Genomic DNA, 23,505 nt, shown 5'->3' on the forward strand with positions numbered 1-23,505 from the left:
GAACAGTCCGAATGTCGATTAAATCTCAGATCATCAGTTTCAATGCTCACGCGCACCCACCGCACCTTGACGGTGCACACCAAGTTAGCTCGAACTTGAGACCTCTCTGAGGGAACACCTGTACCCTGCAGTCATTCCATTCTAGCGGCCTGCTGAGGAGGTGCCTCCGCATCAGATTAAGGCGCCATCTCCATCATGGACAAGGACAACCGGGACGATTTCACTTTCGCGAAGTTGAGTGATCTGAAACTACCGGTCACTTTCCGGATGTTGGTAGTAGAACACTCCGTCAAATTTACGTGCTGAATGTGTCTCTAGCTCCCAACTTGAGGGAACGCGGAAGCCACATCCTTTCACTGAGCTTCTAGAGAAACCCGATTTACGGTTTCATGGTGTTCAGCAGTCACCGTAAGCCAAGCTCAATATCCTCCAGTTATGGATTACTGACATGTACCCAGTGAACTGTCCGACTTATATGTTACCTGTCAACTGGTTGCGGATAATAAGCCTCTGACTATCCCATTCAGAACGTCTTACAAGGCGTTCAAGAAAGACTACACGTTCGTCTGTCGATAACGGGTCCGACGAGGTACACGCTAATCGTCAGTCTACCAATCGTAGATGGAACGAGTGGATCACATTTCCAATACGCTATTGCGACCTCCCGATGAGTTCGCAGGTCACCTTCACCGTTTGGGACATATCAGGTCCGAGGTCTGCTATCCCAGTTGGTGGATCCACATTTCGTCTCTTCGGCAAAAATTGTACGGATAATCCTATCTTTCTGCTATGTTTCCTTCACATGCATATTCTATCATGTAGGAGTTTAAGAAGGGGAAAGCACAGATTGTTGCTATGGCCAGATAGAGAGGCAGATGGTTCGATCGAAACCACAACGCCCAGCAAGATTGGGACAAGAGATGAGATGGGCAGACTAGAGAAGGTGTGTAACACTGATACGGTGATGCATTGGAGGTTCTCATGTACGTACCCATAGCTTGTGAAGAAGTACGAAAGAGGCGACATGCCGAAGTCTGACTGGCTTGACGCGATGGCTTTCCGCAAAATATCAGAAATACATGCGGTCAATATCTCATGCTCCTATCCGTCTCCCCTGACTGATCCTCCGCGCGCCCGTCCTAGGTAGAAACGGATAAGTCCGAAAACTTGTTCCTCTATATTGACCTGCCGCGCTTCGACTTTCCAGTCATCTTCTGTGAACCGGTGAGTACGTTTCCCTCGTGCGACACAAGTGCTCAATAGCTATGCCAGGATGGTACAAGCTCAGCTTCTACCTCTTCTGCTGCGGCCCAGGCGCAAGTCCCTCCTGTAGTTCCTCAACAGCCCAGCTTCATTGCGGACACGTCCCTTTGGCAAGTAATCGACCCAGACATTGCGAGAGAGAACCCGGTAGAAGATAAGCATCGCCGCTTGGTCCGAAGTCACCGCAGTAGCCCCTATGACCGTGAGCTTAAGCCCAATGCCAAGATTCGAGACGAGCTTTCCGTCCGTACGTCACATTCGACGCGTTCTTTAACTAACTACAGTGTCTGTAGGAAATCTGAATTACGCGCCTAGTCAGCCTCTGACGTCTGAGGAGAAGGACCTCATCTGGAAGTTCCGCTTCTACCTCACGAGGGACAAACGCGGTCTGACGAAGTTCCTAAAATCTGTGACGTGGCGGGACCCTTCGGAGGTCAAACAGGCAGTCGAGGAGCTCCTTCCTCAATGGACAGAAATCGACACGGACGATGCGCTCGAGCTGCTTGGACCTAACACTGTCGACTCACGCGTGAGAGCCTTCGCCGTGAAGCAGCTCAGCAGAGCAGACGACGATGTATAAATCCAATTCCTGTCAGTGGCGCGGTTCTCATAGCCGTAATTTTAGGAGTTACTCCTGTACCTGTTGCAACTGGTGCAGGCGCTCAAGTTCGAGAGCGCAGCGGGCGACCAGAGGTCTTCACGGTCAACGACCAGTGCATATCCTATGATGACAGCGGTCTCGCTGACTTCCTCATCCATCGGGCTGTCCGCAATCCCATCTTAGGCAACCGCTTCCACTGGTACCTCATGGTTGAAGTCGCTATCGAAGATCGAGTAATCAAGAAGATGTACGGGAGGGTTGTGTACAACTTCATGCAGAAGATCGTAGAGGTACGTTGCACGCCATTGTGCGACTACTCATACTGACATATATCTAGTCTGAGGGGGGCGCTGAGCGGCGTGATCTCATGCGCCGCCAGGGCGAACTCATCGACACGCTGGCCAAACGTGCGCGGGACCTTCGTACCTCCAAAGACCCGCGGCCAAAGAAGATCGAAAACTCCGCGCATTTATCGGAGATTCGAAGAACAGCCTCGCGTCGATGTCGCCGCTCCCTCTGCCGCTCAACGCGCGTGTCATGGTCACGGGCGTCATCGCTGAGAAGTCTAGCGTCTTCAAGTCGAACATGTTCCCGATGCTGCTCTACTTCCAATGCGCCGACGGTTCGGAGTATCCGCTTATCTTCAAGGACGGCGATGACATGCGTCAGGATCAGCTCGTCATCCAGCTGTTCACGCTCATGGACAGGCTATTGCGCAAGGAGAATCTCGACCTGAAGCTCAGTCCGTATGATGTCCTCGCAACGGGAGCCTCACAAGGCATGGCGCAGTTCATCCCCAGCAAGACGATCGCGGCCATTGTGAGCGAATACGGGACGTTGCTGAACTACCTACGCGCACACTATCCCGACGAAGGCAGCGTCGGGACTTATGGCGTAGAGCCCGGGGTCATCGATACATTCGTCCGGAGTTGTGGTGAGTGCCGCGTTCTCGTGGTCTACGCGTCTACTAAGGAGGCGAGCAGCTGGGTACTGTGTCGTGACATATCTGCTCGGAGTGGGAGATCGTCATCTGGATAACCTTCTGCTCGCGCCGGATGGTACGCTGTTTAATTCGCAAGTCGACGAATCTGATCTTTGAATATAGGGCACTTCTTCCACGGTAGGTATCTGGATTTGTTACGATCCCAAGCTGACTATGCCCCCATAGTCGATTTTGGATACATCCTCGGCGTGACCCGAAGCCACTCGCGCCGCCCGTGAAAGTGTGCAAGGAAATGTACGACGCCATGGGTGGCGTACAATCCGTTCACTACACGCGCTTCAAGAACTTCTGCTTCACGGCCTTCACCATTCTGCGGAAGAGCGCGAACCTCATCCTTAACTTGGTCACTTTGATGGTCGACGCCAACATCCCTCACATCAAACATCGTGACGTTCACGAACAGTACTAGGCAAATTTTGCTTGGACCTTACGGAGGAGCAGGCAATCGAGCATTTCGAGAAGCTGCTCAATGATATATCACCCTTCACGTCGTGTTGGATAGGATGCACGACTGGGCACAATATTGGCGCAGTTGAGGTTGCAATGCCTAGTATCCCCGGTTTCCTGTTCGCAATAAATACCAGGGTTGGATTTATGTTTGATGTCCATTATTCAAGCATGTGCTCGTCGCTGTATCATTCTCCTTCCATCGCTGGGAGAAAGGTCAAGAGAGATTTGCTACAGCTGGAGCAATACTCGATAGCAACTAGACTAGTATATAGAAATACAAAGCGGATATTCAAGACACAACAGCAGATGCGACGACAGAGACGGGCAGAGACACATATCCAGTGAAACACGATATCGCACACGCAGCCAAATAATGAACCAGATAAACAGTACGAGATCCACCGCTTCTATGTAATCCCCCATGGCGATTCCAACGGCTGCATTGACTCGCCCCATTTCCAACTGTCCTGCGGTTCCCAATACGCGCCCTCACCACCGTCGATCGCACCCCATATCGACAACTCCAGCGGATCGTTAGCGGATTCATCCTCGGCAATCCTCACGGTGTCTGCGCCAGACGAACCATCATATGACCAGCACTCTCGTTATCCGAGCCAGATCCCGGACTAGCGTTCGTCGAGGCCGGGTGCACCAGATCTGGTGTTGCCGCCTTGGAGAGAGAATCGTCCTCTCTCATGAACGACGCCCAGTCGAAGAACTGCTCGGACTCATCCTTCAACTGCATCGGATGCGCAAGCTCGCCCGACTCCGCGGAACCACCTAAGACAGATGCTGAGCCGTCGGGATCATCCGCGAGGCCAGGATATCCCTTCAGGATCTTCTCCAGCTCGTCCGAGATCTCGGCTGAGATTAGCACGTCCTGACCGTCTCCGTTGGCCGTGTACATCTTCAGCATCTCCGTCATCTGCTCAAAGAACTTGGCAGCATCCTCGTCCGTCCGGATGGAGTCGATATCCTCTTGCTTCTTGATCAGCTCCTCGCTCGGGGCACCTTCCCACTCCGTCTTAGGCTTCTTTGGCGGGGACTGACCGCCTAGCTGTTCGGTACCAGCGGACGTCTCGTCCTCTCTATGTCGCTTTGAACCTGTCACGGCTGATGTCGCTGTAGCAGGCGCTGGTGTTGGCGGTTTCTGCGGGGAGGGTGAAGGAACTGGTACGACGACTGGCCCAGCGGCTGATGTAGATGGTGGAGTAGCGGTTGATGTAGACGCCTCACCGGACGTGGGCGTGGGCGCTGGCACCTGTGGTTTCGGCGTAGGCTTCGAACGCTTGGTGCTGGCTTTGGTCTTCTTCGGAGGGCGGCTAGGCGACTTTGGTGTCTGCGGTGAACTCGCAACGTGGACGGGCGTAGGTGGGTTCGCGGGTGTTGCGGCGGAGGCGGGAGTGGAAGGTCCTGCAGCGGGTGATTGAGCGGACAGCTGATTTGTCCGCTTCGGCGGGAGTTGCGGGGGGATGATCTGAGGCGTGTTGAACGTGTGCTGTGGAGCATGATTACCTGGCTGAGCGGGTGGAGCTTGCTTGACCTGAGGAGTGCGCGGAACGCCATTCGCAACGAGATTGACGGGCTGAGGTGCTTGGGAGATCGACATCTGATGCTGCTGCTGCCGTTGGACCTCCATGGCCTCATACCTCCGATAACTGTTGTCCAACCGTGCCATGACTCACGCATGGAACGGACGTGTGCCAAGGTCAGCATGTAGCAGTCGCCGTTGTTCTCTTTCGACTCCAAGAACGACCTTTGCTGCAGACACGTCAATAGCTATATCAAGAGACGGGTTAGCTGGACATTCAATACCTCCACAACATACGTACTGAGTTCGTCATATTCCGCGAAGCGTCCATGCTGACTCCACATATGAGCACGGGCAGCTTGTTCGAGAGATTGTTGAGATAACCCAAGAGCTCTCTGAAGACGATGTGCCATTCCTGCTTCTCAGAGTCGGGGATGGCGATGAAAGGCATGGCTCGTTTACCTAGGCGAAGTTAGCCACATCTCGTCTCAACGTCCTGCGTCCTGACGTACCTCGAGTACGCAGGAAGTAATCTCTGGTCGCCTCCAGCCATGTGTTCGCTTGCGCAAGCTCCTCCGGATTCGGCCACTTCCCATTGGCTACGTCAACAAAAGGCTTCGGTACCTGCGGGGGCATTGGCGGGCCCTCTGCAGGCGCGGTACCATTCTGCGGCCGGTTCGTTTGCGGAGGCTGCTGAACCTGCATCTGCTGCTGCGCTGGACTCGTCGAGGAAGACGGCACGCCTTGGGGCATCTGGGGCGTCTTCGGGAACCCGGGCGCCATGTTAGGCTGCATCCCCATGCCGCCGTTGGCCTGAGCCTGCTTCGCGAGACGACCGTGGAAGTCTTGCTGGGAGCGCAGACTAGCCTCCAAAATGGGCCGATTCTGCTCGACGATGTTTATGACGTGTTCCGGGACTCCCTGCCTACGAAGCTCTTCTGCTGGACGACGCGCGTACGTCATGAGCTCGTTGATCAACTTCGGGTCCGTTCCGGGAGGAATGGTGAGGTTGGGCGCGCCCATAACATTGTTACCGGGCATATTGTTAGGCATGGCGTTCGTCGTCGGCACAGACGTATGCCCGAACCAGAAGCCCCGCCGCCCGGCTGACCAGCATTCGGTACGCCCGGCTGACCTCCGTTGCCCACATTCACAGGCCTCTTGACCTTCATCACCGACGAAACGAACATGTTGTCGAACTGGGATAAGTATCGGTGGTAGACATTCTGCAGGTGCTGCGCGACACCAGGCCCCGACTTAGCCGGTCTGTGTCGCTACCAGGAAACTGCACAAAGCCGAGCTTCGCGCCGATCACGGGCCATAAATCGTACTGCGAGACCTGATTCAGGAGCTTAGCGGAGCGTAATTTCGCGAGTGAAATTCAGCATACCCTCCCTGAACCGCCATTGCCGAGAACTTCCGTATGCAGAGCGTGCAGGTCGATCGGCCTGCCCTCGAACTGCAGTATGTTCTGATCTACGGCGATACCATTCCGAAGACAGAATGTAGGAAAGGCCTTGCTGAACACCTCCGGGGTCATAGTCGGGAAAGCGAACGGCCTCGCCTTAGGTCGGACGCCGGCAGGCAGCTGCATCGGTGACTGAGCGGACAGCATGTTCGGTGACGCCTGAGGTAGGTTCTGCGAGCCCGAAGGCATCTGGAAGGGCGTGGGGCCTGTACGAGGCGGTTGGTTCGCCGGACTCGGGGGCATCTGAGGTCGCATCTGGGGAGTGCTGATCTGCGTCATCGGTGGCTGCTGGGGTATGGAGGGCACCATGGGTGCAGGAGGCTGGGGCGAAGGCCAGTTCGCTGAGGTCCGATCTGCTGGAACGGCGTCGAGTGCTGCATCGCGTCGGGTCTACGACCACTATGAAGAGGATATGCGTTGAGTCGACAACAAAGCTATCCAAAACAATTGACACTCACGCGTTACGCTTGTCTGTGATCCACACACCAAAATCTTGATCCGACATTTGCGTGACACGGTTGTAATCGACGTCTTGGCTCTTGAAGAGGACCATCTTCGTCTTAAAATCCTCCAGTAGTTTCTCCCGGTTCTGCTGGTGCTGGATATCACCCGTAGCCTCCCCTGCGAGACGGCTCTGCATCTCGCGTAAATCTCGGGCGATGATCGCTTTACGCTGCGCAATGCTCTCCAGAACTCTGGTCTTCAAGGCCTGAAGCTGCATCCCGGGTTTGAGCTGAGCCTGCAGTTGCATCTGCGGCGAGGATTGATTCATCCCCTGGTTCATCACCATGTGCGGCGATTGCGCGCCAGGAGACGCCTGCAGACCGTTGTGCATGCCGTTCTGTTGGCCCATCCCAGTTTGCTGCATCATGTTCTGCGGGAACGACTGCGAGATCTGCGGCTGCATGGAGTTCATGAGCAGGTTCTGGTGTAACGGCTGCGTGGATTGCTGGTGTGGCGGCTGCTGTTGCTGTTGCTTGCTGTTGCTGCTGTTGTTGTTGTTGCTGCTGCTGCTGCTGCCGCTGCTGCTGCTGCTGAAATTGCTGTAGCTGTTGTTGCCGCGCCATATTTTGCTGCTGTTGCTGTTGCTGCATTTGACGGATGAGCGCGTTAGGATCGTTCTGCGGCTGCTGAGCCTGAGCTGCATTCATCAGCTGCAGCTGGCGTTGCTGCTGCTGACGCGCCATAAGGCGCGCATCGCCGCAGGATCACGTTGAGCGAGGGCCGCCAGATTACTGTTGAGAGGGAGGCCCTGGCCATTGAAGCCGGGCGATGGGCCTTGCTGCCCATCGGGGCGGAACTGGTTCGCCTGCGAGGGGAAAGGCACTGACATCGGCTTCTGGCCAGCCGCGTGGGGCTGCTGAATGCCCTGCATGCGTATATTCTGGTTGCGGAGCATCTCCATCATCTGAGGGGGCGGAGTCAGCACTGGTTAGGATACAGACGAGGCGCGAGGAGGACCACTCTCGACCACCGCACGTGATGACGTAAGCAGACGGGCGTGAGTAAAGGGCCTGCATGAAGCAAAGACGACGAAAAGGTCGCCGGTGGGAGGAGTAGGTGGCAAACGAGGTGGCCGTCCTACGGTGGCGGGGCAACGGAGCCAGGCGTGGCACACTTGTGGGCAGAATGTGGTAACGGATGGCCCGAAAGGCTACGGCGTCAACGGGATGCACGAGCGTACCTGCTGGTTATTCATTATGTTGGGAGCCTGCACACCGTTCATCCCGTTCATCGAGTGCGCGCCGCCGAGCATCTGTTGCGGGCGCATCTGCTGCTGCTGTCCCTGCTGAGCCTGTCGCTGCAGCCACAGTCGGGCTTGGTCGGGGGTGGGTTGGGGGCCTTGCGGCTGCAGGCCCTGCGCGTTGAACTGCTGAGAGTCGAGGAGCCCCTGCTGCTGGGGCGTGAGCCCATTGGGAAAGTTATTGGGCATCATGTTGAATTGCTGGGCCATTGCGGCGCACGGGAGGGTGAGAAGCGGGCGCGGAGCCCACGAGCCCGGAAGAGACTGCTCTCGTTGAGCAAGTGCGAGATCTCGGTCAAGACGGCGAGTCCTGAGTGTCGCGAGCAGGCGCGACGACGACGAGGGGGCGGCGAGAGGCCGAGGAGGACGAGAGGGCGGGGCGGGGGAATGGTGGGAGGAGCAGAGTCGGGCAGGCGCCGGCGGGCCATACAGGGACATACAGCGCGGAGCTTCAACGCCCTTCTTTCCTTTCTCATATTGTTGCAGTCCACCTTGTCCGGTGTAATTGTCCCTCTTTTGTTGCCCACCATAAATTCACCGTAAATCAGCACAACATATTTGCTCAGTGCAGTGTGTCGCAGTGCCATCTGGGCCGATTCATTGAACAAGTGAGCTCGTGGACTATGTAGTATCCAGTAACGCGTCGGCGACTGCGTTGATTTCCATGCCACAGGATCAGCCACCCAGTGCGTGCACACAACTCAGCCAAGTCCTTTGCTGTACGTCGCGTTGTCTGGCCAAAGCTGTGCTTTGACAGCCAAGTTGAGCGTCCAATGTCCAGCGATGGGCCACAGCGGCCTGTGCGGCGTTTGGCTTGGGTGTCTGTCTGAACGTGGTATCGCTCTTGCCGGGCACTTGAAAGTCTTGCCTTTCAGAGTCCAAGAAGCAACCCAGCCCGCTCAGCCGATATCGTGTCCCATGTCCCGTCGGCGCCAGCTGCGTGTCCACCGACGTTCATCCCTCGCTGGCCCGCTCAGCCTGCCGTCGAGTGTCCAAGCTGTGCGCACCCAATCATCAAGCGCCAATTGCGGTGGGCAGCGCTCCGGTGCGCGTTTTGGCCTATACAGGAAATATCCACCTACCCGCGGGTCTCCCGCTCACTCGGGTCTATGCTCCGGCATCCGGATAGCCCTCCTGGCCACGGCGCATGTATTCGGTGAGTTGCGCTTCGCATGCTTCCTGTATCCCCTAGAACGGCCGCGAATGCTGCGACCAACTAGGAAACTGCACTACTCCACATATGCTTCGTGCGTGACCCGGGGGAGCTAGGGTGATGCGAGCCTCCGGGACCCCCGGAACGACGGAGGCTGTGGCCTGTTGTCTCGGTGACTTGCTCGCCGAACACGACACTGCAGTAGGTGCATGGGCACCTGGAATGGCGGGCTAGATCGTAAGCTTGAGTTCTAGAACCTGAGCCTGCCGCCGATGTGAGGACCTACCTCCACCTTCTATTGCTGACGCAGGTTAGCATTTGCTCGTCCCCGGTTAGCTCCGTCTACTCTGACAAGTACAATGGCATGTCGCTGGCTCGTCGTCTCGACTCGAGCACCCGGCGAGGTCCAACGACTCACTCCGCGCGTTCAAGACACGTGTACGCGCCTGCGATTACTTGTTCAGTACGTTCCGAAGCTCTTTATCATGTATGTCAGTGTACGTGCCGCAGTAGTTCGGTCCCAAGATTTATGCGATCCAGCTCAGAGTGTGCAGGGGCAAAATACAGGAGACTTCCGCTGTCGTGACCGACGAACACAATCCGCGTTGTATGGTAAGCTATATGTATCCATGTATCGTCAAAAATTTGCCCGTTGAGTGCTTAGATAGCGACCGGATGTTTTTTATTCTGTATCGCATCGTTGCACACCACAGTTCGGACGTTCTACATTCATAGATGTCCTTGGTCGAAACCAATTCCTGGGCTCCAGGATTGTGGAAGGACCGCAGTATAGTCCCCTGTTTCAATACACGGTATGTAAAGGCGTGGAACTGGAGCGCGGTGTGTTCCCTGCCAATTGTACGTGACCATCCTCAGGCTGTCTCCATTCCACGGTGGGCTGAGTGCGCCAATTCAGCATCGCCACCGCGGAATACTTACAGTAAGTACCTCGTCAAGGAGGTCCGGAACCGTACGTCCGCAGACTGCGACACCACCATGTCTGCAAATTTCATCCGGCCGTTCAATACGGCGCTCTCACCTGAATACCGCACGGTCGCAATGCTCACATTCCGTGAGTGTTCTATTACTGTCATGATCTGCACCGAGGCTTCAGTCATGATAAGTTAACATTCATCAACGAGAAATCTATCTCTTACCGTGGTCGCAACAGGGCTGTGACATTCCCGACATCAACATTGTCGTGCAGTGGAAGCTCCCGGTAATATTCCAGAATCCCGTCCAATGTGCAGGTCGCGCCGCAAGGGGACGGGGACGACCAGGCCTCGCCGTCCTGAACGTTGAGCGCACTGCCTAACCCATGGATCTATTAGCTTCAGAGAGTTACGACGAGTCAGCAATCACCGCTACACACAGAAAGGGAAACTTATACTTATGGGAAAGATGCACCACCGCAAGACAAGCGGCCTCCGCTGGTCTGGCCCGATTGCACGTGACGTTTGTGCAGAGTACCCAACTGTCGACGGCGTGTCTGGACAGAGGTCTTTGAGAACCCAGACAGGTGAGCGCTTGAGCAGTGTCCCATGGCCATCCTTCAGCTCGCATATATGCTTGCGGTTCATGCTGCGACATATGCGACTCGATTACGTTGAACCACACACGTCCGAGTGCTGCAACAAAGGCAGGCGGCAAGAATCCCCCGAGGCATGCCTGACGTCAAGATGCAGCTCAGCCTGTACAAACGGCGAGACGACATCTTCACTCGCAAATAGGCGATGGAGTACGATTCGACGGCCATCTCGGACGATTTGACGGTTGAAAGTTGAACGTTGAACGGTTGGCGGCCGCAGGCTGTCTCCCGCGCGACACCCTCACGGCGATCCTCAAGTTGACCTGGATTTGGTGGGACAAGTCAAGTACGGGACGGAGCTCATGTGCCATATCAAATCACTTGACACCGTATTCGTGACGCCCCCGCCGAAGAAGTCCAAGTCAGGACGAACAGCAACATCGCTGGCCTCGCCATCAATGCGCGCAGGAAACACGCAAGCGGACGACTCCACAGCCTGCGCAATCGAGCCACAGCCTGCGTCCATAGCACTGATAGTAGTGGCTCTACTGCGCCCACACCGGTGCTCCCGGCGTCGACCACGACCTACTATGTGCAGACACACACATACAGGCGATAGCAGCATCCCGATGTCCGCGCGGTCAGATCGATCACTTTCGTAGGTCTGGCGATGTTACATAGAGATGGCTCCAGGTCGGTAGCAGCGAGTGCAACTCGGAATATTGTACACTATCAGTAATACATACTTGCTTACATCCTCTTGACTCAAAGTTGTATGGGGCGAGTCACGACTCTGCAGAGAGACTAGAAATATAAATGGATGCCAAAGAACAAGCTCAGAGTGAAGCTCTTGCTAAATAATGAAGGCCGTTATCGCGCTCCCAAAGACGATACTCGCGATTTCACAAGGTCCCAATTCACACAAAGCACCAAATCCGGGACCCCCCAAGCCGCAGCGCGCCCACTGGCAGGGGTACCAGCTGTTCTTCGAACGGTCATAGGAGTTCGAAAAGGTTAGTCAGTTCTGCGAGCCCATCTGACTCGTAGGTCGCATCTAGGGGGGTCGCTGCGGCGGAGGCGGAAGTGGAAGGTCCCGCAACGGGTGATTGAGCGCCATTCGCAACGAGATCGGCGGGTTGAGGTGCTTGGGAGATCGACATCTGGTGCTGCTGCCGTTGGAGTTCCAGGGCCTCGTACCTGCGATAGCTGTTTGTCCAACCGCGCCATGCCTCACGTATGGCACGGACGTGTGCCAATTTCAGCATGTAGCAGTCGCCGTTGTTTGCTCTCGACTCCAAGAACACCCTTTGCTGCAGACACGTCCATAGCTATGTCGAGAGACGGGTTAGCGAATATTCAATACTTCCACGACATACGCACAGCGTTTGCCATATTTTGCGCAGCCTGCAAGCTGATTCCACATATGAGCACGGGCATCTTGTCCGAGAGGTTGGTGATATAGACCAAGAGCTCTCTGAAGACGGTGTGCCACTCCTGCATTTCGATGTAGGGGATGACGATGAACGGCAAGGCTCGTTTACCTAGGTGAAGTTAGCCACACCTCGTCGCTCCGTCCTGCGTACGTGCGTCCTGACGTACCACGAGTACGCAGGAAATTATCTTTGGTCGCGTCTAGCCACGTTATCGCTTGGCCAAGCTCCTCCGGATTCGGCCACTTCCCATTGGCTACGTCAACGAAAGGTTTCGGGACCTGCGGGGGCATTGGCGGTCCCTCTGCAGGCGCGGTACCATTCTGCAGCTGGCTCATTTGCGGAGGCTGCTGAACAGGCTGTGTAGCTTCCACAAAATGGGCTGATTCCGCTTTGATTCCGCTCGATGATGTTCACGACGTGTTCTAGGACTACTTGTCTACGAAGCTTAGATCAGGAGAATGGACGATCTCAGTGACTGGTACATGCCTTGGCTGAGTGAACGGTTGCAATGCCACCCTCAGGGAATGTCAGATGAGGGACTGAAGCTCGATGCGGAGACAGAGTCTCCCAAGGGTCTCCGCAATGCTTGTCTATTATTGAGACGCAATCTCAGATCTCAGATCTCAGCGTTGAGATGGAGGAGCAGGGACACCTGTCTCACGATCTCAGATCCTACTACGGCTTGCTCGTCGCTCGACCGTCCGACGATTTTCAAGTTGCTCAATCATAGCTCAGCGCTCGGCGCTCAGGCTCCCTACGGTGATCTCGTCTACATCGTGTCCTCCGTGCTCGACGTTGGCCCTACAACTTCAAACTTCAGTGCGTACTCAGGCTGTCCGAGTCTCCGTGGATGCGCTATACCTCGAAGGCTTGGTACGATACTCAAACATGACTGAGAGCCTCTACAAGGACCTGACATGGCGAAGAATGGACAAAAACTGCTGGTGGCTTCACTCTTGCTTCACTCCGCTGTTACCGTGTCGCATCGCACACAACCTGTCTATGTCGACGTATTCAGCTCACTCACGTCGCGTCGCACACGCTGAAAATTCGCGCTAATCATTCCTATACATCCTTCAGGCTGATGCATACTATGAGCCTCGCACCGCCCCTCTAGGCTCTGCGCCGCACCCCGCATCACCCGCATCACGTCTCGGAGCTGTAAATCCACGAGGACTAGGTAGGCGACCTGTATACATCGGTACGCTCTGCAGCAGTTGTCCGCCTTTGCCACTTACTACTCCATCCAGTACAACATCTCGGACACGCACTGCCTTCCGGTGCCTCCTGTAGTTCTCGACGTACAGCCAGTGTGCGGTTAGGGCTAGTGTTCTACGATGAACTAGGCTGATCGAGCGCCAGCAAGACCGTAGTCGGGGGACAAGCCCATGAACTCTGTCTTGTACTAGTTCAACGTACTCTTTTCCGTGAAAAAGGGCTCACTACAATCGATGGCCGACACCCTTGTAACGCGGTATATTGTGTCGTGAGCGCCGAGTCGAGCAGTGGATGTGTGAACCTATCGAGGAATATTTGGCTGTGGGCTGTGGGCGCTCCGACATACTGGCCGGGGACGCGACTGGTAAGTAATGTGCGTTCTCTCCTGCAAGTGGCGGGTCAATCAGCTCATGCCACTATGTAGCCGTCGCTCTAGCTAGGTCCCAACATCGACATCCCGATGCGCCTCGTTCCAAATGCATCGTCTCTTGCCCACATCACGGTAGCACACATACAGCGCGACCGATCGCTTCAATAGCCCTGTCTGGACTCCGGACCTTTCGTTTGCTGCCACTGCATTCGACATGGCTACCGTCCACTAGTAGTACTGATTCTCGAGCGCACATCGGTACAGCCCGGGAACATGTCTAGCAACCCGGCCCAGTCGTCGCACCGAGGAGCTCTTCAAGTTCATTGCCCTTTCTATTCACCCCCTGCGTCCCGATGGATCGCCACATTTTATGTTCACTTCTCTCAGAACCGCGGAAGACGATGCTGACAAGATTGATTCAAGACATATGACTCCTTCTGGGGTGCTTTCAGCTGAATATCCGCGCGGTCAGATGACTCCCGGGCTCCCGTAGGGATGGCGAAGGTACGTAGATGGTTCCAGATTGGTAGCAGCGAGTGCGACTCGGAATATTGTACACTGTCTCAATACATACTTGCTTACATACCCTTGACTCGTTGTATGGGGCGAGTCGTGACACTGCAGAGAGACTGGAAATACAAATGGATGCCAAAGAACAAGCTCAGAGTAAAGCTCCTGCGAAGTAACGAAAGCCGCCCTTGCGTTGCCAGAGAAAATACCGTCGGATACGCGCGATTTCACTAATTCCCAATTCACACCGGGTACCAAATCCAGGACCCCGTTAAGCCGCAGCGCGCCCCCAGTTGTACCAGCCGTTTTTCAAGCACTCATAGGAGTTCGAAAAGGCTGGTTACTTCGTCGAGCCCATCTGAGGTCGCATTTGGGGAGGTCGCGGGGGATGCGGGAGTGAAAGGTCCTGCGTCGAGATCGACGGGTTCATGTACTTGGGAGATCGACATCTGGTGCTGCTGCTGCCGTTGGACCTCCATGGCCTCGTACCTGCGATAACTGTTTGTCCAACCGTGCCATGACTCACGCATGGAACGGACGTGTGCCAAGGTCAGCATGTAGCAGTCGCCGTTGTTCTCTTTCGACTCCAAGAACGACCTTTGCTGCAGACACGTCAATAGCTATATCGAGAGACGGGTCAGCTGGATATTCGATACTTCCACGACATACGCACAGAGTTCGTCATATTCCGCGAAGCGTCCATGCTGACTCCACATATGAGCATGGGCAGCTTGTTCGAGAGATTGTTGAGATAACCCAAGAGCTCTCTGAAGACGATGTGCCATTCCTGCTTCTCAGAGTCGGGGATGGCGATGAAAGGCATGGCTCGTTTACCTAGGCGAAGTTAGCCACATCTCGTCTCAACGTCCTGCGTCCTGACGTACCTCGAGTACGCAGGAAGTAATCTCTGGTCGCCTCCAGCCATGTGTTCGCTTGCGCAAGCTCCTCCGGATTCGGCCACTTCCCATTGGCTATGTCAACAAAAGGCTTCGGTACCTGCGGGGGCATTGGCGGGCCCTCTGCAGGCGCGGTACCATTCTGCGGCTGGTTCGTTTGCGCGGACTGCTGGACCTGCGTAGACATCTGCTGCTGCTGCGCTGGACTCGTCGAGGAAGACGGCACGCCTTGGGGCATCTGGGGCGTCTTCGGGAACCCGGGCGCCATGTTAGGCTGCATCCCCATGCCGCCGTTGGCCTGAGCCTGCTTCGCGAGACGACCGTGGAAGTCTTGCTGGGAGCGCAGACTAGCCTCCAAGATGGGCCGATTCTGCTCAACGATGTTCACGACGTGTTCCGGGACTCCCTGCCTACGAAGCTCCTCTGCTGGACGACGCGCATATGTCACGAGCTCGTTGATCAGTTTCGGGTCGAATCCGGGAGGGATGGTGAGGCCGGGCGCGCCCATAACATTGTTGCCGGGAGTATTGTTAGACATGGTGTTCGTCGTCGGCACAGGTGTATGCCCCGAACCAGAAGTCCCGCTGCCCGGCTGACCTCCGTTGCCCACATCCACAGGCCTCTTGAGCTTCATCACCGACGAAACGAACATGTTGTCGAATTGGGATAAGTATCGGTGGTAGACATTTTGCAGGTGCTGCGCGACACCAGGCCCCGACTTGGCAGGCTCGGTGTCGCTACCAGGGAACTGCACAAAGCCGAGCTTCGCGCCGATCGCGGGCCATAAGTCGTACTGCGAGACCTATTTCAGGAGCTTAGCGGAGCGTAAATTCGTAGGCAAACATCAGCATACCCTCCCTGAGCCGCCGTTACCGAGAACTTCCGTATGCAGAGCGTGCAGGTCGATCGGCCTGCCCTCGAACTGCAGTACATTTTGATCGACGGCGATACCATTTCGAAGACAGAACGTAGGAAAGGCTTTGCTGAACACCTCCGGGGTCATAGTCGGGAAAGCGAACGGCCTCGCCTTAGGTCGGACGCCGGCAGGCAGCTGCATCGGTGACTGAGTGGACAGCATGCTCGGTGACGCCTGAGGTAGGTTCTGCGAGCCCGAGGTCATCTGGAAGGGCGGGGGTCAGTACTGGTTAGGAAATAGACGAGACCCGAGGAGGACCACTCTCGACCGCCGTACGTGACGATGTAAGCAGACGGGCGGAAAGGTCGGCGGTGGGAGGAGTAGGCGGCAAACGAGGTGGCCGTGCTACAGTGGCGGGGCAACGGGACCAGGCATGTGTGGGCAGAATGTAGTAACGGATGGCCGGAAAGGCTGCGGCGTGAGCGGGATGCACGAGCGTACCTGCTGCTGCTGCCCCTGCTGGGCTTGGTCGGGGGTGGGTGGGCAGCCTTGCCACCGCAGACCTTGAGGGTCAAGTTGCTGAGAGTCAAGGAGCCACTGCTGCTGGGGTGCGAGCCCATTTGAAAGGTTATTGGGCATCATGTCGAATTACTGGGCCACTGCGCTGGAGGGTGAGAGTGTGCGGAGCCCACGAGTCCGGAGAGATTGCTCTCGTTGAGAACCTACGAGATCTCGGTCCTGAGTATCGCGAGCACGCGCGACGACGGGGATGGGGCAGCGAGAGGCTGAGGAGGACGAAAGGGCTGTGACAGAACTCTTGAGTCTGTCGACATCGATCCTTGCCTCGCAGTGCGTGAATCTTATTTGAACGCGGGCATAGGGTTCATGAAATCAGCGCGGAACGTTGAGTGCCCAGAGGTGCCCAGCCGGTCGACGTGCGTTGTAGCCGCTCACTGTACTATCCACCCAATTACTACTTGCGAACTCAATGAGTGGACAGGCCCTCGACACGACTTTCGAGCCACGCACTCGAGGTTTAAGCCACCGAAGCAAGGACACGGGTTTCGTCCTTCGATGTGAGTGGCTCCCGACGTGCTGATTTCCCACTCACGTCCGCACTCCATCAACGAGCGACTGAGCAGCTGGATCCGACGTGGGCTGGTACTTACGAGATCGGGAACCCATTCTCGATGAATCATGTTAATTCATGAAGGTACCTTCAGCGGGTGAGGGCCCCATGGGCCATTGGCGAATAGTCCGATGAACTGGGAAGCGGCGCTCGCTATTTTTTCAAACTTTCGGCAATGGATGTCCGCTGAGGTGGACGATACGCACCATAGAAGCCTCGTAATATGTTGACAAACGTGTGATAGATGCACCCGTCGCGCACCAAACGCAAAATATTGAAGCGGCAGTGCGTCCGCGGTTGTACGCACCGTCGTATGACGGTACTGTCACTGCCTCGAATCAGCAGGACCTTCCATCGGTGCCATCGCGCGACTCGGATACTGTCACACATAGCATCTGACGAACAGACTCCGGAATGTAGCATGGATGCGATGAGATGTTTGAAGGGATTGAGTAGATCTTCAAGTTTCCAAATGCTAGTTGATGGACCACGGTGGATGTCGCGACCCACGTGACGATCGATACGCGATCTGTGGGGAATCACATGCAAGCGCCGAGTGGCTGTAATTGATTTGAGGTGCTCGAGGATGTGCACAGCGACCACTGCATGGTTCGTCGCCAGCCGACATGTTCTCATATGTCCTGAGCTCCGGTATGTCTTATTTGTTCTCGCCGAAATTTTTTGACAATTCTGGCAGCGAGCTCGTACTTCCACCTTCCGATCGAGGAGGATGAAGACGAGGACTTCCCCACTGCTTCGAGACACATAGCCTGGTCGCCATCCACAGACTCAACAGATTCGGACGACTCCGATTCAGGACCCCTTTCCATTCCCTCGACATCCTCAACATCCTTCGCTCGTTCGCAATTGAAAACAAACCGTAAAGAGAAAGCTGTAATCCAAGAGATACTTTCCCAGAATGACCTCTACCACATTCTGGGTGTCAAACGGACGTCCCGAACAGATAAGATGACTCTCCGGAGAGCGTACCTCACACGGAGTAAAGCGTGCCATCCAGAGTATGTGCACTTATATATCTTGTTATGTCGTCCGAGCTCATCGGATGGGACGCAGCAAATTCCCGGATAATCCAGAGGCTACCCGCGCGTTCCAAAAGGTTTCCGTCGCCTACGACGTCCTCAGCAAGCCCTCCTCCAGGAGACTCTACGACTCCCAACCTCCACAATCCTATGATATCTTCGCGACCAGACCAACTCCTCCTGCACAAGAGACCTTTCGCGGGGTTATAATCGGCGTGTTCAACGACCTGCTCGATGGCGACCTCGACATGGTCCGGTCGCTTCTCAGTATGTCGAGTTCAGCCCTTTATGGATCCGAGGCTCATGTGTGCTACCTTCAAGGAACGGTCAACGACCTCAACCCCTCACTCCGATTAGGCGAGGAGGCATCAACTCCGTCCTCGTCTCCCTCCAAGCCATCCGCGAGCGCGCCCTCAGTGAGCACTCACTCAGCTCCTCATCCGCATCACTCTGACGATCCCAGCCTGCCGGACCTGCGTCCTCGCACTGCACCACGAGCTCACACACCTGCTCGAGGTGCAACGCGCCTTCCACGACCTCTCCTACTTCGACATCCGCCGGCGCTCCTGCCTCACCATCCGCCTCGCGCGGCTCACCGTGTCGCTCCCCATCGCGCTCGAGCGCGCGCTCAGCGAGCAGGCAGATGACCTCTACGCCGCGGACGACACCCGCGAGGGCGTCGGCGGCACGGATAAGACTGCCCTCCTGAACGCACGTGTGCACCGTCTCCTGAGCGGGCTAGTGCACGTCTTAGAGCGGATGGAACACGTCCTCAAATGAATATGTAGACCTCCACCCATTCCGTTTAGCTCGGACTCTCCATTCTCTATTCGATCTATGCTCCATCTGGTTGTAACGTTTTGCTGATTGAGATGCCGTGCTCCACTACTACTGATTAGACCCTCGTACCTAGCCCTTTTAGCACTTAGAGTAACTGACATGTAACGCACGGTGTCGCGAGGGTGGCGACATCGGGGCGGAGAAGCGTAGTCCACATAGAGGAAATAACACACGTTGTATTGCATACCGAAAGCGAAAGCGACGGACAAGGGCGGACAGCATAACATGACACAGAGGAGACTACTAGTGTACAGTATTGAAGGTCGGTACACGGTACTGTACAAACTATTGCGACAGGGGGGGACATAAAAATAACCTCGATACACACGCGAGTAGAGTATTCGTATTTCACTGCGCCTGTTGCACGTCTCACTGAGTAATCCGGGACCTAGACACCAGGCAAAGCCATCTCCTCTCATCGACGGACGGTCCACATCCCCGCAGTCGGCGGCGGCGGCGGCGGCGGAGGCACACCGGAGACGGAATCCTTCTCTTCCAACATGTACGACTCCTGCGACGGCGGGTAGCCATACGTGCCCAGCGGCTGGGCCGCAGCTGCCGCCGCCAACAGCGTATTGATCTCCTGCCCGCCACCGCCGCTTCCGCCAGCACTCGCAGGCGGGGAGCCATGCTGCCCAGGCGGGACCTGGTTCTCCGGGTAGAACGGGAAGAACAGCCCACCAGGCACCTCCGGCATCTGCTTGCTCTCCCCAGGCGCGCCTCCCAGTCCATTGACGTGCCCCGGGCTGCCCTTCACGCCGGGGTACGCCGGGCCGACCGTCGGGCTCGTCGTCGGCGTGCCCCGCGGCGACATCGAGACGTCGTCCCAGTCCCGCTCCCAGATGAGCATCGGCTGGTACGTCGGCTTCACCGCGTGCAGGTTGACGTTCAGCACGCTCCCCGCGAGCCGCTCGATCAGCGAATGGTCGCCGTTCGCTTCACGCCGCTCCCAGCGCCATCGGAACTTGGGCAGGATGTCAACGGCCATCCACACGTCCGCGATCACATTGTCACGCGGCACCTCGTAGCAGCGCGACATCTGTCCGTACAGCATGACCATCGCCGCGATGTGCACTGGAATGGGTGAGACGAAGAACGTGATGTCCGGGAAATGTATCAACTGGTTGTGCACCACAATGATGTTGTGCGATGTGACCACAGCTGCAGCGCGATACGTCAGTCTATGACAGTCAACACAAGCTAGTAACGCACCGTCTGTAAGCGCACGGAAGCGTGGTGATATCCGAGCTCCGTCGCACTGAAGAGCGCTCGGAGCAGCAGAATCCTCGTAATCCCGATCTTCAGCAGCGTCAGCCCTTGGTCCTCAGTGATATCCTGCACGATCTTCGCTCGCCGCTCCTCCGGCATGTTCTGGTTGTTCACGAAGAACCACTTGTAGTTCTCAGGCAGCCGGCTCCGGAAGCTCGCCATGCTCTTCATGATGCGTGCGCATGCCGCAAGATCGTGTCGCGCTCTGGCGTGTCGGCGAGTACAGCGAGTTGATGATGTCCGCCTGGATATCTGCAAGCGGCGCAGACAACACGAAGTGCTCCGATATGTCCTTGCTCCGTGACGGCTGGGCGTATTGGAGTCTGACGGCGCAATCGCCAGCGGCCGACCGAGCAGGATAGACGTGCCACGGTCATGCACCAGCACGATCGCCCATAACCGGATCCGGAGCTGCGCTTCCTCCTCGGTGAATACATGGGACTGCGAAAGAGGGTTATGATGCAGCCCGAGCTCGACGGCGAGCCGCACGAGGCTGCCAACAAGACGCCAAAGTGTCCGTCCGGTGCGCTAAGACCAAATGAGACGCAGGAGCAAACAATTTGAAGGGCGAGACTCACCTCGGTGTACAGATACCAGTGCAACAGGATGAGCGCCTGTAAGCTAGACAGCGTCACACGTAGGTCAGGCTTCACAGCGAGCGCGCGCTCGAAGAACTCTTCGTGCTCTGGCCAGTCGGGCGGCATGAGCTTCTTGGACGCCGTCGGGCTTGTCGGTGGCTGTAGCGCCTCCTTGTCGATGCCGTTTGAGCGCGAATTGAGCTCGCTGAGAGTCCCCAGTGCGAGTATGAGGTACACGCTGCAGATGTAGCCTGGATCGTTTAGCACCGGCCGTCCTTCGTACAGCATGTCGAGCGTCTGATGGAACTCGTTCCCCGAGAATACCGGTCGGTGGAGGTTGAGACGAGTGAAGTATACCTCGACGATGTGCTGCACCATTCCACGGTCCTTCGGCAGCCAAACAGTGAGTGTCTGTGCGGTCTGGTTGTCTCGGCGCATGGAGACGGTCAACCACTTGCTTTTGTCCCGTGGCTCTGTGATCTCTCGGTCCCGCTGAGAGCTCAGCCCGCCTGAGCCCACCGCAAGATCTTCCTTGTCTCGAGCGGGTAACTTCACCCCCGCGACAATCTCCATGTCTACACCGAAACTCTTCACGAGGGCCTGCGTGTCTGACATGTCGCGAGACAGCGGGTCCTGGCCCTTGATGTCATGCGACGACGGCGGCCGCTGGAGACCCGGGTGCGGCTGTAGTGGGTGCTGGAACGGCGGTCCCGCAGGAGGATACATGTGCTGACCATACGCCGGGTGCGGGCCTTGCATCGGCATGTGTGGGTGAGGTGGGTACACACCTGGGGGAGGCGGGTACGGCATCATTGGTCCCGGCGGGCCATAGGGCATCATCGGCTGTCCAGGATACGGCGGGTACCTCGGGGGCGATCCGCCTGGCGGTGGTTGTGGTGCTTCGTTGCGGAGCGGGTACGGTCGTGGGCCCGGTGCTGCTGGGCCGCCCTGTTGTTGCGTGAATTGGAATGTTGATGAGACTGCGGCCTCGTTGTAATCTATCTGTATGCCCTCGCGCGCACATATTTCGTCCAGCGCGTCGAGGTGGAAGTCTGGATAATGCCGCTTGAGGAGAGCGTCGCACTGGAGAAGCTGGCGCTCGATGCGCTCGGTGTGCCCGCGAGGGGTAAGCGTCTGGCGGTGTCTGTCCTCCTGGTGGCATGCCGTGCCCGCGGTCGCGCACGCTGTGCAGCGCGGATGCTTGGAGTCGCACTGGGGAAAGGAGTTAGCCAGTTAGCGCGACCACGACTTAGCGAGGCCGCGAGGGCGGGCGGACGGGAATTTGCCGTCGGGCTCGCCCGGCGGGACTTGCCTTGATTTTCTTGCTCCTGCACCGCGCACATGCCTCGTGCGACCGCCGCAATCGTCGGGGCTCTGCTGGCTGCGCAGGCTCGTCGCCCTCGCCCTTTCTACGCTTGCGGCTCGTCGACGGCGAGGCGGGTTGTTGGGCGGGTTGCTGATTGGGATCGATCTGCAGGGCGGATTGAAGCGATGAGTGCGTCAAATTGAGATCTCCGTGTTGGGGCAGGAGGTGCGCCATCGCGGTGTCGAGCTCGCCGCTGCAATAACCACTGAGATGGACGTCGAGAACGATGAGGACGACGCTGATTATCAAACTCCGTGGCCCGTGCGTGCAGCGCTCGTCGGGCGTCTGTACCCCGTATACCGTGACCTCTGACACTCCGTCGGGCGCATGTTCGGCCATTCAGCAAAATGACCAGCAACCGAGGTCCAACTTCGTTCATCGTACTTACGCATGTACCGTCGTAGGTCTCGATGAATAATGCTGCTACCCAGTGGGGACTTGCGCCGATATGTTGAGACTCAAACTACTGCCCGCCGCTAACTACCCGGTCAGTTTCGAAGCGAATAAGGGGACATCATCACGGAGAGGGCAAGAGCAGAGCATATGTACTGTGACCTTCAACTTTGTTTGCAGTATATCTGTCGTCCTTCACTGAGTTTGCTGTGTACAGGGACCCATTATTAGGTAGAAATGCCAATGCCTCATTGCGATCGGTTCCGTAGCAGGAATTTAGATCTTGCTATGTGACCGTCGCTGTAGGCGATTGCAGAAGGAGGCGCAGCACGCCATTCCTTTGGTCGAGCTCAATGCTGCGACCTAAATACTTGTAGTCGTCGTTTCAAGTCTCTACTTAAGTTCGCATCCCTCGGACGTCGACAGGTTCACTTCGATCGAATTGACCGACTTCGCATGCGCATGTCGCCGCATTCCGAGGTAACCCAACAGTCCATATCCTATTGGCTAGCTGCATGCCTGAGGTCGCGGTGAAGACAGCTGACATGGACCTGTGTGAGCGTCCTATCTTGTGATCTCGCAAGAGCCTCACACATCACAATCATACATCCGCCTTCGACGCCTTCGGATACCGATAACACGGCTGCATCCAGTGGGTTTCACCCATCGTCAGGCAGCAATCTCGGCCACGCGGGATGGTGGTGAAGGTATCACCACAATGGTCAACGACGTCCAGATGAAACGGCTACACATAGCGGTGTGGATGCTATGTATGGAGGAGATCATAACAGACGCGTCCTGGGTCTTGCGAGTCGCGAAGTGCTCCCCATCGCGTCACACGCGGTTTTCTCGAACGGCGTTTCTGC

The 23,505-nt window shown here is 56.5% G+C and overlaps 8 protein-coding genes across 8 annotated transcripts; 3 read left to right on the top strand and 5 right to left on the bottom strand.

Moving 5' to 3' along the window:
• Positions 1-195: 195 nt before the first annotated feature.
• On the top strand, positions 196-3,276 carry B0H18DRAFT_1117197 (atypical/PIKK/PI3K protein kinase; the record flags this gene model as incomplete). Its single annotated transcript, XM_048033540.1, has 16 exons — positions 196-269; positions 319-408; positions 459-560; positions 622-764; positions 864-943; positions 998-1,084; positions 1,144-1,224; positions 1,273-1,510; positions 1,557-1,837; positions 1,889-1,976; positions 2,048-2,154; positions 2,202-2,286; positions 2,343-2,798; positions 2,848-2,922; positions 2,970-2,988; positions 3,033-3,276. The coding sequence occupies 16 exons, from the start codon at positions 196-198 to the stop codon at positions 3,274-3,276; spliced, it is 2,250 nt and encodes a 749-aa protein (XP_047895838.1).
• A 600-nt stretch (positions 3,277-3,876) lies between these two features.
• Positions 3,877-8,270, bottom strand: B0H18DRAFT_1117198 (uncharacterized protein; the record flags this gene model as incomplete). Its single annotated transcript, XM_048033541.1, has 12 exons — positions 3,877-4,910; positions 4,967-5,096; positions 5,150-5,310; positions 5,361-5,954; positions 5,984-6,047; positions 6,095-6,187; positions 6,239-6,581; positions 6,623-6,715; positions 6,775-7,217; positions 7,252-7,443; positions 7,497-7,724; positions 8,001-8,270. The coding sequence occupies 12 exons, from the start codon at positions 8,268-8,270 to the stop codon at positions 3,877-3,879; spliced, it is 3,645 nt and encodes a 1,214-aa protein (XP_047895839.1).
• A 1,820-nt stretch (positions 8,271-10,090) lies between these two features.
• B0H18DRAFT_995448 (uncharacterized protein) lies at positions 10,091-10,608 on the top strand. Its single transcript, XM_048045330.1, has 3 exons — positions 10,091-10,213; positions 10,281-10,321; positions 10,371-10,608. The coding sequence occupies exons 2-3, from the start codon at positions 10,306-10,308 to the stop codon at positions 10,526-10,528; spliced, it is 174 nt and encodes a 57-aa protein (XP_047895840.1). The 5' UTR covers positions 10,091-10,213; positions 10,281-10,305; the 3' UTR covers positions 10,529-10,608.
• A 1,128-nt stretch (positions 10,609-11,736) lies between these two features.
• B0H18DRAFT_1117199 (uncharacterized protein) lies at positions 11,737-12,509 on the bottom strand (the record flags this gene model as incomplete). Its single annotated transcript, XM_048033542.1, has 3 exons — positions 11,737-12,069; positions 12,122-12,282; positions 12,341-12,509. The coding sequence occupies 3 exons, from the start codon at positions 12,507-12,509 to the stop codon at positions 11,737-11,739; spliced, it is 663 nt and encodes a 220-aa protein (XP_047895841.1).
• A 2,080-nt stretch (positions 12,510-14,589) lies between these two features.
• On the bottom strand, positions 14,590-17,045 carry B0H18DRAFT_1209636 (uncharacterized protein; the record flags this gene model as incomplete). Its single annotated transcript, XM_048036327.1, has 5 exons — positions 16,526-17,045; positions 16,022-16,288; positions 15,157-15,970; positions 14,946-15,106; positions 14,590-14,892 (listed from the first exon to the last, which is right to left on the bottom strand). The coding sequence occupies exons 1-5, from the start codon at positions 16,664-16,666 to the stop codon at positions 14,590-14,592; spliced, it is 1,686 nt and encodes a 561-aa protein (XP_047895842.1). The 5' UTR covers positions 16,667-17,045.
• Positions 17,046-17,171: 126 nt separating this feature from the next.
• On the bottom strand, positions 17,172-17,731 carry B0H18DRAFT_995452 (uncharacterized protein). Its single transcript, XM_048045331.1, has 2 exons — positions 17,360-17,731; positions 17,172-17,306 (listed from the first exon to the last, which is right to left on the bottom strand). The coding sequence occupies exons 1-2, from the start codon at positions 17,574-17,576 to the stop codon at positions 17,230-17,232; spliced, it is 294 nt and encodes a 97-aa protein (XP_047895843.1). The 5' UTR covers positions 17,577-17,731; the 3' UTR covers positions 17,172-17,229.
• On the top strand, positions 17,732-19,188 carry B0H18DRAFT_995454 (DnaJ-domain-containing protein). The gene is made up of 5 exons (XM_048045332.1): positions 17,732-17,804; positions 17,851-18,172; positions 18,228-18,464; positions 18,515-18,609; positions 18,657-19,188. The coding sequence occupies exons 1-5, from the start codon at positions 17,780-17,782 to the stop codon at positions 18,971-18,973; spliced, it is 996 nt and encodes a 331-aa protein (XP_047895844.1). The 5' UTR covers positions 17,732-17,779; the 3' UTR covers positions 18,974-19,188.
• B0H18DRAFT_995458 (fungal-specific transcription factor domain-containing protein) lies at positions 19,189-22,602 on the bottom strand. The gene is given in 6 exon segments (XM_048045333.1): positions 19,189-20,194; positions 20,242-20,507; positions 20,527-20,554; positions 20,608-20,830; positions 20,881-22,092; positions 22,193-22,602. The coding sequence occupies 6 exon segments, from the start codon at positions 22,583-22,585 to the stop codon at positions 19,449-19,451; spliced, it is 2,868 nt and encodes a 955-aa protein (XP_047895845.1). The 5' UTR covers positions 22,586-22,602; the 3' UTR covers positions 19,189-19,448.
• Positions 22,603-23,505: the final 903 nt, after the last annotated feature.

The sequence above is a fragment of the Fomitopsis serialis genome (genome assembly GCF_022376445.1).
Source record: "Fomitopsis serialis strain Sig1Antser10 chromosome Unknown B0H18scaffold_18, whole genome shotgun sequence".
NCBI lineage: Eukaryota > Fungi > Basidiomycota > Agaricomycetes > Polyporales > Fomitopsidaceae > Fomitopsis > Fomitopsis serialis.

What these genes read in the sequence shown, in the direction of transcription:
- B0H18DRAFT_995454 (XM_048045332.1), top strand. Translation starts at nt 17,780, where the DNA reads ATGTTCTCATATGTCCTGAGCTCCG. An exon ending in AGTAAAGCGTGCCATCCAGA is followed by an intron (nt 18,173 to 18,227) that starts GTATGTGCACTT and finishes GATGGGACGCAG; the next exon opens with CAAATTCCCGGATAATCCAG. An exon ending in GTCCGGTCGCTTCTCAGTAT is followed by an intron (nt 18,465 to 18,514) that starts GTCGAGTTCAGC and finishes GCTACCTTCAAG; the next exon opens with GAACGGTCAACGACCTCAAC.
- B0H18DRAFT_995452 (XM_048045331.1), bottom strand. Translation starts at nt 17,576, where the DNA reads ATGCTACATTCCGGAGTCTGTTCGTCAGATGCTATGTGTGACAGTATC. An exon ending in CATATTACGAGGCTTCTATG is followed by an intron (nt 17,307 to 17,359) that starts GTGCGTATCGTC and finishes TTGAAAAAATAG; the next exon opens with CGAGCGCCGCTTCCCAGTTC.
- B0H18DRAFT_995458 (XM_048045333.1), bottom strand. Translation starts at nt 22,585, where the DNA reads ATGGCCGAACATGCGCCCGACGGAGTGTCAGAGGTCACGGTATACGGG. An exon ending in ACTGGTATCTGTACACCGAG is followed by an intron (nt 20,831 to 20,880) that starts GTGAGTCTCGCC and finishes ATTTGGTCTTAG; the next exon opens with CGCACCGGACGGACACTTTG. An exon ending in CGTGCGCTTACAGACGGTGC is followed by an intron (nt 20,195 to 20,241) that starts GTTACTAGCTTG and finishes ATCGCGCTGCAG; the next exon opens with CTGTGGTCACATCGCACAAC.